Raw genomic sequence first — 15862 nt, 5'->3', positions numbered from 1 at the left:
AATGACAGCTTAATATTTGAAAGGGAAATAGATTTGCATTTTGGTTGAGCTCTTATGTAGAATCACGCCGGCAACGTTAACATGTTGTGCACTTGCTGCTTTCATGCCATGGTGTCATTTTGTTTGATTTGATTCACTGCTTAATATTTTTATTTATTGGGTTAAGTAAGTCATAACCTATGGGAGTGTAGTTCCGATAATTTATATTGCGGTTAAAAAAGTAGGGCTAGGAAGAACAGGGGGACATAAACCATTGTACAGTGGGTAACTATTTTAAATCGATATAATAAAAAAATAAAAATGGTCAAATATTAAAGGATATGGGGTGGGTTTTCTTGGGTTTCTCCCACTTTGCTGCTGCAGCTTTTACAGAAGTACAGCAGAAAGCATGTTTACTTGTGTAAATGGCATTTCTGTCAAACTTCTACTGGTGAAGCACGAGAAGAAAACATTTGGGAAATACATCTCCAAGGTGTAACAATGGGTTATAGCATCTTTTCTTTCACTGTGGGACCTGGGATCAAACTTGGGGAGGGAAGGGGAGGGGGGGGGCGTGAAAACAGGGGGAAGCCACATTAGTATTGGAGATTTTCACTCTGCAAATACTCTCACTCTAGACTTGCCATCCTATTAAGTTTTCAAAGTATAAAAATCCAATAATAACCATCCCTTTCTCAGTGCTGACTGAATTTGGAGTATTTTGGCTTAACAGAGCTCAAATTCTTCCCTGGTAACTGCAATAGCAATTGTTAAGTACAATCAAAAGTACTAGATGTGTCCTTTCATTACCTATTTTAATATGGAATAAAACATGCTTAATATAAAGCGTAACTTGGCATTATAATTTGCCAATTTTGAAAATTTCAGTATGAATGGCAAATTAAGTTCCACTTAATCTTTTAGTATTTAATAGACAACAGCTGTAAATTTCTTAAAACCAATGTACTTTTTAAAATTATCAACATGATTGTGCTTGCGGCAGTAATTCTTGCTGTTATAAACTGCATAAAAGGTACTTCTCCAACTGCAATATAATCAGAGGATCAAATGTCCTCAAAGATGCAGAATACAAGACAAGCTTTAATGAGTGTCATATGAACCTTGAAGTTTTGCTTCCAGCCTCATAAAACTACTTATTAGGTACATTAAAAAAATATACTATACTATATATACAAACATAACATTACTGGGCTGAATGTTCATTAATGTATCAAATCATTGATAGTCTGCTGAAATGAGAATCATGGCAATGTAAGGAGGTAGTTTTCTCTAAAGTAGGTGCTCACAGTGATTCTTAGTCCACTTACTTGAATTGGCCTTGTAGGATTAAAGTAAACATCATATCCAATTGGTCTAGAAACCAAAGCCAAGGTCTAAATGGTTATACAATGACCATATATAATAGATAGCTTCTAAGTTTGTTCCTGTATAGTACAACAGATTATCTGATAATCTATTGACTCCTTTACTGGGTAAGAACAGGATAAGGCTATCCCTTAAAACACAACAGTAAAGCCCAGTTTGTATGCAAATGCCTGAACTCTAATAAGAGTTGTGTTACAGTTTTCTAAAAGACTCTGGCCATTTATGACTTTACAGTGTAACAAATATAAGCATGGCTTTAGTTCTTATAAATGAAGCAAGCACCCAGGCTCCAGTTTCAACTGTTTCATGGAGACAAATGAAAACTCCAGAGAAAACTTCTTCCAATCTTTCCCGGTTGGTTAAAGCCATTCCTATTATTTCCCAATGTATGGTGATATTAATCATGGGTCTCTATCTTTCTCAAATCTAAATCGTGCTGAAATCTTAAATATGAACTATTGCTCCCTTCTTCTTTAGATTCCCTGTAAATAATGTTTAAATTTTTCTCCAACTCAGGTATTCTAATGCCTGACTCATCCATTATATAAAATAAATTAGCCACAGCCTTGGTTTGTTTGACAGCTGTGTCTCTCTCAATTAGTCTTGAGCAGAGCACTTAAGTGACATGGTAAATGCAGTAACAAAACTTCCTCTACAATTTAAAATATGGGTAATCCAATTTCTTGAAACCTGTCCCAAATACATTCTAATATCCATTCCCTTACTACTTAAGCTGTTCTGCTTCTCCCAGTTGACGTAATAATTAAAATCTTCCAATATAACCACATTGTTTTGGCAGCTTGCTTCCCTGATCTCTGTATCTATACATCCACCCACTTGGGAGGTCTGATGGAAATGGCTACCTGAGTCTTGCACCCTTTGCTCATCCATTGCTCTACACATTGTGTGTTTCCACAGCCCAATGGCCCTTACTGAAATTCCTTCTTTCTACAGTGGTAATTTGGCTTGAATCAACAGAGCTACTCCCCCCTCCATTCCCAATTACTCTGATTTTTTTTAAAAGATCCTATTACTTTAAAGCCAAATTTCTATAATGGTTGTGGCTGAAATTATGCTTTGAACTCACTTGTATTATTTATTATGCTACATGCATTCATGTATGGAACTCTTATCCAAGTGACCTTTCCTACCCTGTCTGCAATTCCTGATGATCTTTTACTCACTCTTTTAGATCTACAGTGTTTATTTAACCTCTAGGGATATTAAGATGTATTGATTCAGCCATTAAACTGTGAGATAACTGGAGATTGTGAATGAGTGTATAATAGTAAGGAGGTTGATAAATGTTGAGTAGAATCATTGGCAAAAAGATGATGAGAGTTTTAAGCAGAGTATTGATATTAAAAATAAAACAGTATTGGGCAGAGACAATGGCTTTGGAGAGCCACTGAGTTAATGGGGGGGGGAAAAGAGTCAGAGGATGAGCAATTGATTAAAACTAAATAGCCAGATGTTCAGTTTGGAGGGATGCCTTTTGATGGTAACTTGTGTCAGCTTTGGAGCTGTCAAAGGTAATGCAATAAAGTATTCAAGAATTCTTTCAGGCTACTACTGCTAATACAATGCTGTTTCCTTCTTTATTCTCATTATATACCCTCATCAATTGATGCAAGTTTCAGTACCAGTGGCAGAGTGCATGCTTTTCTAATTGGTACTAGGTATGGACAGCTTAACCTTATTGAGGCTGCTACAGGCCACTCATGAAAATGGCAAGTGTTCGTGTTTTTCAAAAATAATTTTTGTTGGGTCAGGATGAATGAATGAAAAATCTTCCCACCTATTGCCAGTCCTTACATGCCTACTCCTCTTCTGATCAGTTCGTCCATTCCCTTTAAGCCCCAATTTCTGGCTTTACTCTGTGGATGAGCTGCTCCCCCAACTGATCAGCTTGTGAGTGCTGATTCAGCATTTGCAGCTTGTCAATCAGATGCAACTGAGGCCCGACCATCAAAATGGCCCAGGCCTCTTGTCAAGGACATCGGGCAGCTGGGTGGACACCAATCAATGATAAAGAAAATCAGCCTCCCAGTCTTAAAGGCTCGAGTTATGAAAAAAGATTGGAGAAGCCTGGGCTGTTCAACCTCAAAAGGAGATATCAGAGAGAGTTCAGCATGTATGTAGTCAAGATTGCAAACATGGAAAAGATAAATCAGGAAAATTACTTTAAATGAAATTCCTGAATTAGGACAAGTGTTCCCAGGATGAAACTAATAACAAAGTAAATTTAGTCCTGATATGAAGAACTCTTTCTTTATACAAGAGGAGATCAACACATGTGGATGGAATTCTGCATAGAGAAGTTAAAGGTGAAAACCCTGGAATCATTTAAAGAAAATTTAGATGCTGAACTGTGTTGCGGGGGCAGGGTTGGGAGTTGGGGGTAGAATTTGTCTGTTTTTTTCTTAAACATATATTTTTTGTGCAATTCTAACACAGAAACAGACAGTACAACCTCGAAATGAGCAGTATTCCTAATCCGATGTGCCCAATCTGTTTCTATGTCCCTTTATCCACCTTTGCTTGAACTTTGCTATTTATTCTTAGAAGTTAACACAGTCTCTGCTTCAGTAACTAATAGATTGGTTGGATTATCTTAAAATGAGCCAGATTGCCTTCCACATCCATAATTATTTTGCAGTAACATGCTTTTGTTGAATATCTTTTAAAAAAAGTAATTTTATATGAGGCAATGTGCTATTGCGGGGACCTCGCACACATTTTGAAACAACGCAAATGTCTGTTTTGCGTCACCTGTGTGTAAGGTTCACTGATAAACACATGGGCTAAAAGCCTTTCAGCCACTTGCGGTAGAGGGTGGGCACAGAATCAAAGCTGAACAGTATAAATACTTACAGAACCATCTGATGCACTTGCTCCCACTTTGTCCCCTGATGCATTCCAGCAGACTTCAAAAATTCCCCCAGTCCCTCTGTAGCTGTGCACTAGAGCTCCCGTCTATGAAAACAAATACACTGATCTGTTAGAATACAGAGAAAATATTTCAGATGCGTGTTTTTGAAATTGACATACTTCGATTGCTGATATTTTTAAATGTCAATGATAGTCTGACAAGTGCCACATTCAGCTCAATTGTGATCCTGACCAGTTTGGCCGATACGCCGTGTTCCTTTTAACTAGCGTCTTAGTTGTCTCCATCAAGTGTTTAGCAATTTTTTTGTCTTTTTCATCACAAATTATTTAAAAGTGAGGTGATACTGTCCATTTATATTCAGAAACAATTGGCTTCCCTTTATCAACAATGTTCACATGGAGAGAGTCTCTGCAACAACATGGCCAAAATCTAGCTTTTTTAAACAAAACACCACTGTTATTCTAAAACAACTCAATGATTTCTCAAATCTGATTGTGGTCAATGTTGTAAATAGTATTGTCCCTCTTACCTGAGTGTTCCATATGTGGACACATTTGTCAAAAGACCCACTGGCTAGATATTTGCCATCAGGGCTGAAAGCTACACTATAGACAGGTTCTTGGTGCATGGTTAAAGTATGGAGGCAAACTCCTCTTTCCACATCCCATAGGCGAACAGTAGAATCAAATGAAGCACTGAAAAACAAAAGATAAAAGTAATCTGGATTAGATGGTAAACTATCTAACTACCACACATGGCTTTAAGGTCTATTAATGTGAAAATAAAATGTGCCATTGAAGTAGACAGGCAAGAAAATTTCCATTTTACTGGTAAACCACCAACAGTGCTCATTGTCAAAGATCTGGAGGAGTCATGGACCTGGGCTATAGAAAGGAAAAGTAAGCTCGGTCTCCCACTCTTGATTAGTATCTAGTGACCCGAGTGAAAAGTGCACATGTGGATGTCTGGTGAGGATAAGATTGAGTTTAGCTGAGATGATTGAAGGGCCTGTCAACACTTGCTATTCTGACTCTCACATCCAGTGCAGCCACTTGGGTGAAGGTTCAGAGACCTGTCAGCCTACTTGAAACTGTCCCGAGTAAAAATCTTGTGCCTCAGTAAGAAGTTGAAAAACAAAAGCCTGGAAAAGGAGATTATTTCAGTTGTTGAATGAATGGTGTTTAGATAATGGTTGGGTATTTTAAAAAAAAATGTGGCAGCTGATTAGGACTTTCATAGTATGCTTATTGGGTAAGCCTTTAACAGTTGCTCAATGGTGGGTTAACACACTTATTTCACTATAGATTTCGGCTCACATCCAGCCCAAATTACAGGACACAAACCATTTTATGTGAAATGTGCTTTGGTGCCATCAATCCAGTTCTTATTGGGTAAAGACCTACTTAAGAAACAGCCCATAATTCACTGAGAAAAGATTTTTGAGACTTCAAACTAAAAACTGCTTAGTTCTTGCTCTGTCTTTGTGCTAATTCACTTTTAATTGCACTGCCTATTCTGTTTAAATATCCTTATTGTTTTACACTTTACCTTTCTCTATGCCAGTTAGATCACATTGTCAGTTTTGGAGATGGGACTCACTGAGGTCAAATATGGCCTTTGATTGGCCATAAACTGTCTCTAAAGATGTGCTTTGCCACCAATCAGGGCCTAATGCTCTAAAGACTGATCAGTCTGCTCATAGATGTTACCAGGTCAATTACTAATTTTGAAGTTCCGAACAAGTACACCAATACCCAAGAAGGGATGGGGTGGTAAGCTGCCAGACCAGATGGTCCAGCTATTGTAGAACTTGCCAATTTTCATTTCCATCTGACTTCAATGGAGGTGAAGGTGAAAGTTAAAGTTATCTTCTCTATAATACTGCACCCGCTTTCCTGGAGTGAAAATAAAGTGTAAAGGGGCACTTTATACTGAGGCGGGTCTGCCGAGTCCGGAAATTTCCCAGCCTGAGCTAATCCGGCTCAATGTTTCATCCCATAATATATGGTACTGTTGTAATAGTGATTGATACATCACGATTCAAGTGTCAGTTTTCTTTCGAACTCTGATCCCCAGTTTAATCCCACAACGAAAGTCATGGTTGCTCTCAGGTACCACTGGGTTTAGCATGGGCATATCTAGCAGAATTGCTGAGGCAACTGCCTTTCTGTCAATTGGGTGGAGACCCAGCAGATCAGGGTTCAGCTCTATTTTATGAACAGTATCTGGCTTTACATTGAAATTCTGTGCAATTTAGGTTGCAAAATTTCTCCCCTGAAGTGTTTTTCTCACAAGTCAAATGAATAGTTTCAGCTGAGGGTTGTGTCTGCGGGTGTTGCAGTAGCAAGATGGCACCTTTTCCAGTCAGCCTGAAACTACAATTGCTCAATGTCTTGTGTAGGTGGCAAAAAATAGTTCTTCATGACCTTGCACATTATGCACAAGTTAGACCTCTGTGCCATAAGTGCACTGTTTTTACTGAACACGTATTTCCTAATTCTCAGTTACCTTATTTCTTCTACTACAAGCATACTCCATACATATTAAAAAAAGGTTAATCTTACCTGGCTAACATGATATAAGAATTTGGGTTGTTGGTGCATGGACCAGTAGGACTCCATTTTATAGTGTAGATTTCTTTATTGTGGGCCTGTAAGTCGTGTACACAAGAGTCCTGCTTCATATTCCATATCTATAGGAGGAAATACAAATAATATAGTGATCTGTGGTGATACATACATCATCTATATGAAAAATAAATTTAACATAAATTCGAAGGTCAACTGTACATGGAAGACAAGTTATTTCCTGCATTGTTCTTAGGCTGTTAACACATTATCAAAGTTGAATTGAAGGAGGAATGTGAAATTATATGGTTATCACTGTCATTCCGTGATTTTTGTTTTGTAATTACATGTTAACAAACAAGATGGTGTTCTTCATTCTACCTTTCAAACGTTTTAAATTTAAAATCATTACATACAACATGGCATAGACTGGAATTGTTGTTACCCCAGAACTTGCTCCAGTAGCCGATTCAAAAGTATTAAATTGCGCATCAGTGCAGCATATTAATCAGATTATTGTATGCTATTTGAGTAAGGGTATTGCTATTGTAGTAAGTCAGAAGCCAAGTCATCTCGAGGTCCGCTATTTCACAGTATAACTTGCTGAAGACTGAATTGTAGTCATTGGTAAAATGACTGCCGTAGTACCACTTTGAAGCATTCAGTGTAGTTGGAATGTGTGATCCTATCAGGGATTACTGCTTGCTTGTCAACCATTCTGAATATGTATAATCTGCTAATAACTATTGAATAAAAGGCCATTGTACTGCACTACACAGGTGGGATGATTATCCACTGATAGCTGTTCAGCTATGTGGCAAGCCTATTACTTTATCCACATAACTCCATCCCAGCCAGCAACGGAGCAATAGCTGGAATTTGTGGTAATAATGAGCTAGTTGTCCTTTGACATCTCAGAATAATCAATCCTATATTATCTTCTCAAAGCACAATAAAATGAGTAGAATCCATGCTGAATTTGAGCATCCCACTGATGTTATTTATTACATTTCTTCTTCTCGAGTTCTCTACCTGAAGGCAGGAGCTTGGTGATTGTTCACTGAACCACTGCTAAGCGCTGTGATTTTGTTACAACGGGTAGGGTGCAAAGGCAGGCCCCGAGTCTGCCTCAGCCGGAATGGAGACCGAACTTTGTGCTGTGTCAGCTGTGGTTTAGTTGGTAACACACTTGCCTCTGAACCACAAGGTCCTGGATTCAAGCCCCAGTCCAGGGCTTGAGCGCATAAAAACCAAGGCTGACATTCCAATGCAGTACTGAGGGGGCACTATATTGTTGGAAGTGCTATCTTTCCGATGAGATGTTAAACCTATTCAGGTGGAAGTAAAAGATCCCATGGCGCAATTTTGAAGAAGAGCAGCAAAGTTATCTCTGGTGTCCTGGCCAATATCTATCCCTCAATCAACATTACAAAAAGCAGATTATCTGGTCGTTATCATGTTGCTGACCACATTCATAATTTTTAAAAAGTTGACAGAATATGAATATTAGTCTGTGATGCTGACAGCACCAAAGCAGAAGTTACAATGATCCACACTATAGCCAACTGAGCTAACCAGCCCCCAATATTATATACATCTAAATAAAAATAATCTATCAATAACTATGTACCATTAAAAACATAATCTAATATAATTTGCAGGGTTTTTTATACTGGGATTAAAATCAGAAAGCAAAGAGTTACAGGCATTGTCAAGTTAGGCTATTTTGGAGTTGATTTGCTCATTACTATTTCATGAAAGCCGTGCAAGTTTCTCACCTCAGTCTATATTTCTTAATAGATCTTAAGTTTAAACCTTTAGTCTAAAAGCAGAAAGTATGGACAATGCAGATTTGAACACTGGACAAAAGATAAACGTTCAAAAATTGAGGTGCAATTGGGTTGGGGAGGGATTGAGAAAGTTTCACAGATACTGGAATGATAAATAGTGATACAATCAAAGTAAAAGCATTGTCTGAGACTCCACATCGCTATGACATAGATCAACTTTTTTCATGCCATAAATGAAATTTTGATGGGAAACCCCTCTTCTACGCAGAGACAAACTGTCCTTATTTACAGCTAATGTGTTACTGAGAAAGCATGAGGATCTGTCTCTTCTCATGTATCAGATGAATGAATCTTAAAAAAGACATTGGATAACGGACTTAAAGGAAAGCTTGTCTATTAGGAATGTCTTACTACATGGTTTTGTTCTTTGGTGAAATGGCTAGAAGCCTTTAGCTTTTCAGTAAATAATACCTGATGCAAAGATTTATTACCACAGTTGACAAGGGATTCGAGCCATAATTAGGTTTTCCTACCTTCAGTGTCATGTCATCTGAGCAAGATGCGAGCAGCATGCCAGATGGGTCCCATTTGATTGCATTTACTTCATTCTGGAATGTAAAAGAAGTGCAAATGAGCATTGCTAACATAAACAGCAAACAATCTGTGTCAACATTCTCCTGAAGATAGCACTTGGCTATGATTTCATCTGCAAAATCCACTGGACACGACATGAACTTTGGCTGCAGTTTCACAATCTTTTGGGGAGCATTCCTCGAACCTTTAGTTTGGTCTGTTGCAATCTTTTCCACTTCTTTAATTCTGATTTCTTATGGGTGCATTTTTCCCTTGATTATTTTTTTCCAAGATGATTTTCCAAGTTTTGCTTCTCATTTACCAAGACATCAATACTTTCTTTCTAGCATTTGTATTTTTATTGAAATCTGCCTTAGTCTGTAACAGTCTGTACATAGCCTAATATAGTTTTGTATATTATACTAGTGAAGAAGTGTTCTTGAATGGCTGTAGTTGTGAAAGATCCTGGAGATCAATTCAAGGGAGCGGTGTGGTGTTAATGTGTACTGTTGTACTTTTTATTCTGTTCAATACTCTTTATTTTCTTTATTTCACTCTGCCTTTCTTTTCATTTGCTTTAAATTTACCACACTCCTGATCCACAAATTCCATTTATCTGTGTTTGCACATGCAAGGTTTAAATCCAACCACAGAAGAAATGGAGGTCATCAATTGTTGACAGTTCAGAGGACAAAGGCACAAGGAGTAGTTGGGAGGAATGGTCAACTAAAACACAGTGCTCCTCTAGGTCAATCTCATTAGTAACCATGATCTCCCTCACAGGATTGCAATAACAGTGACACGCTCAAAGGTTCAAGTCCCAGTGCCGCCTGATATTCAGATCTATCAATTAGCATGTTTTCCACTAGGTAATTTGCTTCACTGCCAGAGAGTTGTCAACATTGCACAACTCTTAGCTGTGAGATTCAGTCAGAGTTAGTCACCTAATGGATGCATTCTATCATGCTAAAACTAGAAAGAAATGGCAATAAAGACTCTGTTCCGCCTATTCCTGGTGCATGAAGTGAATGTATAGCAGAAAATTGCAGGCTCCCAGTCTGTGATTTTACGTTCATTAAAGTTAAAGAAAGGGAAATCACAGGCTATGAGTGTGCAATTTCCTGATATGGGCTCCCTGCACCTGCTAGAAGCAGGCGCAGAACAATTTTACCCCATGGTGAAAAGCAGCGAGTTAAATCCATCACATTATTAGTAGGGGACAACCTGTCTGTGTTTTAACCATGTTCACTGTCTTGTTACCAGCGACGCTGTACGTTTCAGCAGCCAAATGATGAACCCATCAGAAATCACCCTTGTTGAGATAGTGCAGCATGGAGAAGCATCATAAATCAACTGCACTATCAGTGGCATCGCTGACCTCAACTTTATGCCACAAGACGGTTGCTTAGTCTTTCACATATACTTCCCCCTCACAAAACAAACTGATTTTCACATCTCCTTTATTAAATGCTGGACCAGCAATTAAATTTGTACTGGATAAAATGAACAAAGCAGAGATTAGAAATAGCAATTTTTTATTCAGAACATTCAGAAAATTCTTTGATGCTGAAAGTTACTTTTAGGCCATGAAAGGATTTTTGTCTATAATCATGCTTGACATATTTACTTAAGTATTCTGTCACAAAGATGCATATCCTCGTTAACGCTAAACTTTTCAATGCACAGAGTAACAAATAGAGTCAGAAATATTCCTTCTGACAGATGCTTCCTGTACAGAATTATCCAATGCCAATAAAATACAGAATAGAATACTTTGAAGGTTACATAGCTTTGGCACTGCACAAAAATATCTTTCACACTCACTCAAACTGGAACTTACTGTATGCCCTTGGAATGTTTTGACTGGACGATCACAGCCAAGCCTGCACACGTGAATGCACATGTCTGTGCTGCAGGATGCAAACGTAGTGTTATTCTGCCAATCTACATCCAAGGCAGGAGCTGTGAAAATAGCAAACTAAACATAAGCAAGAAAGTCGAAGCATAGAAAGATCACACCAACACCACAAAACAAGAACAATGCGGTAGAATACCAAATTGCTAACTGCATGTAGAACTAGCACTGTGGGTCGACATCCTGTTATAGAAACAGCAACTTGCACTTGCATAGTGCCCTCAACATAAGTAAACTTCCCCAAGGTGTTAAACAAAAGTATAATCAGGCAAAAATGGAAGTCGAGTCAAAGAAAAAAAATTGTCAGGAGGGGTGACTAAAAGCTTGGTCAAAGAGGTGGGTTTGCAAGAGGATCTTGAAGGAGTGAGGAAAATGGAGTGACAGAAAGGCTTCAGAAGGAAGTTCCAAAATTAGGGGCTAAAGAGCTAAGGCATGGCCACAAATAATGGGTGTAATGAAGTGGGTGCTGCACAAGAAGCCAAAGTCTGAGGAATGCAGAGTTCTTGTAGAGCTGGAGAACGCTATAAGAGAAATAAGAGGAATCAAGACCATGAAGAAATTTAAAAACAAGAATGAGAATTTGAAATTGAAAGCATTAAGGGGGCAGAAGCCAATGTAGATCAGCGAGCATATGGCTGTTAAGCAGGACTTGCAGTTGGATAGGATAGGGCCTATGCAGTTTTGGATGAGCTGGAATTTTATGAAGAGTGGAGAATAGGAGAGCACTAAATAGTTGAGTCTGAAGTGACAAAGGCATGGGTGAAGATTCCAGTAACAGATGGAATAGAAGAGCTGTTACCATTTACACCTGGTCTGGATCCATCTTTTTCCTTACCTGTCCCATTACCACCCTCTTTTTCCTTGCACCAACATCCTTTTTAGCATTAAATCACTCCTGCTCACCACCCAATCTCATACATTTCCCTTAGTTTATCCCCCCATTCTCCCCCACACGTTTCCCTTGCTCTGGGATTTCATTAAAATCTGTTCCATCTCCCAGTTCTCATGGAAGCTTGTCGACCTGAAACATTGGCCCTGATATTTGAAGGAGAAAGCAGGGAGTGTGATTGTAGGTTGGGGGGGAGCAGCCTGGGACCTGGAGATTCTGGGGTCCTGAAGATCTTGCTAAATTTAACAGCAGGAAGCTAATTAATTCCTTATTCTGGTTCCTGCCCAGGTTGATGGGTTAGCAGGTGGAAAGCTGGCAGCAAAAGGCCACACCCAGGGACATTCGGACAATCCGCAGTAATTGGGATAGATCAGAGCAGAGGGATGGAACAGAACAGTAACTGGGAGGAAAAAATTGCAGGATAGCAGGAGTAAGGGCAGGATTGCTTGGTCTCTTGCAGTACCAACAAGAGGCAGCAATTAACAGACAGTGTGTTTGAGGGGCTGGGGGATATCATTTCTTCCCCTGGCTTACAGGTGGTGCTATAAAATGCACTTATCAACGTGATCTGGTTGCTCCTGCCTCCATTTTGCTGCCAGGTTTCTGAGTGCTGGGGAAAAAAACACAGCCACCCAGCATTAAATTTAAATCAGGCTCCCAGCTGTGATATCATAGTGAAGAGTCCTGCCTCAAGAGGGAGGCAAAGGCATATCATTCAACTTACCACCAAATGAATGGCAGCAGATGCTCATACAGCTGCACTTTGCTATCTAAAATTTTTAACACCTCCCCGACCCTCTTGTGCCCATTGCGGGAGTGTGTTTAATATCAACTCCATCAACTCTGTTTCTCTCTTCCAGCATTTTCTGTTTTTACTTCAGATTTCCAGCTTTGGTAATATTCTGTTTCTCTTCTCTATTATTGTCGTCATTTTTTTCATAAAGCCATTCAAAGACCTAACATTTCTTGTGATCATAAATGGGCCAATCTTCACTGCCTGAAAGCTCTGATAACATAGCATGATATTCTACCATGGATGAAGGGTTTTTTTTTAAAAAAGTTTAAATAGGCCAGATTTTAAATTTCCCACTCTCCCTACAGCAATTTATTACTCTGACTCAAAACTTTTTGCCCCCACCTCCCCCCCCCCACATCCTAACAACATCAAGTAGAGGGAAAATAAGCTAGAACTGGCAGAAATTTTGACAGGTGACATTTTCCTGCTAGTCCTGTCTCTGCAGACATTGCAATGTAACAATAAAGAGGAAAAGATCTGCTTGTTTAGGTCCTGTCCCCAATTTGCCTCTGCCTACCCAGATTATATGATTTTGGCAGTCCTAAAATGCATAATGAACACGGATGAAGTAGATTTTAGACACAAAAAAATTTCATAGTCCATAGATAGACAAATGAAAAGACAGAAACAAAAAGTCACTAAAAGTTTTAACATAAATGCATTACTTGGACCTAGTTTTAAACAGCATGAATATAATAGTCTAATGGTATGGATATATTAGTTACATCATTTATTAAAATGTCAGCTAACGTTTCATCATCAGCAAATTAAACTTCAGAGCTCAAGGATGATTCATCCTGACCCCTGATGAGTCCTGGAGCTGGCAAAGACAGCAACTCTCTTGGAGATTCTATTCTTTCTACTCTTGAACAGTCTGACATGTTGTTCATGAGCTGGAAAGACAAGCTAGCAATTTACCCTTAGGTCTTCAATAGGATTCTAATACTACCCAAACCAAAAGATTAAAGCATTCTCTCTCTGCTCGCTATTAGCATCCTATGTGAAATGAATTTGGGCAACCTTAATTTAGTTCCTATCTGTCAGAGACATATAGCACCAAATTGCCCCTAATTTGTTAATTGCACTCAAAGAGGTCACAGAAATGACTGGTGCTGGAAATGAAACCTTACACTATTGCAAGAAAGGGTGCTTTTCACTGGACATCGTTGGGGGAAAGTAAAGGGAATGCTTTGTTAAATCCGACTTTGTAGTCTTGATAAATTCACAGTTGACGGAGATTGAAACATTCATTTTCTAGAACTAACGTGTCTAGCCTTGATGAGCAAAAACAGTTTTTTTAAAACTCAATACATGTGCAAATCTAAGAGATACATGTTAAAAGGAGCACCAGCCTATTACTCATTTACAAATGGGTAATCAGCGCCTGATTTGCATTGCAGGTTTTAAAACTTTCCCTAATTCATTACAATAGTCTTTGCATTCTTTTTTGAAGAATCGCACAGAAAGTTTCATTATTGGTGCTTTATTCAGAAATCTTAAATGTGTGTTTTCTAGGAACATTGACTGACAATGTTTAGAATACATCACGTAAGGTTCTTTTTTTCCCCAAATTTATGACAATTAACATGTAAAATTCAGTTGCAAATTCTACACATTGTAGAAAATTCTATGTATAAAATAACTTTGTTTTCCATCTGAAAATCTAATAATATGATTACAAGTAAATGGGCAGTACCTTTTACGAAAAGAAAACTTGCATGTATCGAAAACCTTTATTATATCTCCAAGAAATGCTCCGAACAGCTAAATTGGCTTTGAAATGTAGTGACTACAGGAAATTGCACCTGCCATTTGCAAACAGTAATACCGCACCATCAACAATGAGTGCTCAGTCAATTCTATTGTTGATCATTTTATTTAAGGGAAGAATACTGATGAGGGAATTTGAAGAATTTCCTAAACTTAAAAAGTTGGCCTGGATATCCCTGACAGTGGTGAAGCTCCGGCAAAAGAGTTATTTCCCCACCATTAAGTGCAGTTTCCAACATTGGCAGGACTGAGGCACTGTGGGAGAGTGGAGGGATGTGAATAGTGAGTGGGGAAGAGCCAAAGCGGAGCTGGGGGGAATAGGGGAGGGGCAGAGGAGAAGGGTGTAGGGGGAGGATCCAGGATATGTCAGGGGAATCATGAAAATCTTCTTAATTCACAATTAGCAATATATTTATTACCTTCTCTTTATTTTGTGGATGGGGACATAAACATTTGGAGGGTTTACTCTTTTGATTTATGCCTGTGATGATCAGCCCTAACATTTTGCACGGAAAAATCTAAACAGGTAAAAAGTTTTCGAACTAATGGTACCTGCCACTTTAAGAATGCGAACTGCGGGACCATCAGCGTGAGCTCCTTCAGAGTTTCAGGTGCAGCCTCTGGATTTCAGCATAAGTGAGCTTGTCAGAAATTGTAGTGCCATTGCACCCCTCAATAACAACGAACTTCAGTGTTCGCAGCAATTGGGACTGCAAAATCCAGGCTGATATCTTTAATGTCCACCTGAATCTGTGGAATAATCACATAAGGGGCACAGACGGAATAGGGGGCTAAATGCCAATTAGGTATTTTTAAAAATTCTTTCACGGGACATGGGGGTCGCTGGCTATTTATTGCCCATCCCCAATTGCCCTTGAGAAGGTGGTGGTGAGCTGCCTTCTTGAACCGCTGCAGTCCATGTGGTGTAAGTACACCCACGGTGCTGTTAAGGAAGGGAGTTCCAGATTTTGACCTAGCGAAGGTGAAGGAACGGCATTAAGTGTGGACGGTATGTGGCTTGGGTGGGGAGAGCTTGCAGGTGGTGGTGTTCCCATATGTCTGTTGCCCTTGTCTTTCTAGGTGGTAGAGGTTGCGGGTTTGGAAGGTGCTGTTGAAGGAGAGAAATTATGTTGTCGAAGATTATGGGAAAGATTTCCTACTGTGGCTGTTCTGGTAAGTTACAGCAGTGGAAATTGGGGAATTACACAATAGTAGCCTGAAGTAGACAATTCTCTCTTTATAGTCCAATGCATATCCATACTGAAACTTCTAACATGATCAATGGATAATAAAATTTTTGCATG

General features: G+C 39.0%; 1 protein-coding gene across 5 annotated transcripts in view; it reads right to left on the bottom strand.

The window, feature by feature from the left end:
- Positions 1 to 15862, bottom strand: part of LOC144682673 (F-box-like/WD repeat-containing protein TBL1X) — a 323543-nt gene that overhangs the window by 1634 nt on the left and 306047 nt on the right. For all 5 annotated transcript variants that reach the window (XM_078545241.1, XM_078545245.1, XM_078545242.1 and 2 more), the window contains 5 exons: positions 11029 to 11150; positions 9149 to 9223; positions 6823 to 6950; positions 4788 to 4953; positions 4240 to 4341 (listed from right to left, as the gene is read on the bottom strand). In XM_078545241.1, coding sequence (XP_078401367.1) covers positions 4240 to 4341; positions 4788 to 4953; positions 6823 to 6950; positions 9149 to 9223; positions 11029 to 11150 — 593 coding nt within the window. The remainder of the gene's footprint in view (positions 1 to 4239; positions 4342 to 4787; positions 4954 to 6822; positions 6951 to 9148; positions 9224 to 11028; positions 11151 to 15862) is intronic.

The sequence above is a fragment of the Cetorhinus maximus genome, chromosome 7 (genome assembly GCF_964194155.1).
Source record: "Cetorhinus maximus chromosome 7, sCetMax3.hap1.1, whole genome shotgun sequence".
Classification (NCBI taxonomy): Eukaryota; Metazoa; Chordata; class Chondrichthyes; order Lamniformes; family Cetorhinidae; genus Cetorhinus; species Cetorhinus maximus.
This window is presented reverse-complemented; position numbering and strand designations above follow the sequence as displayed.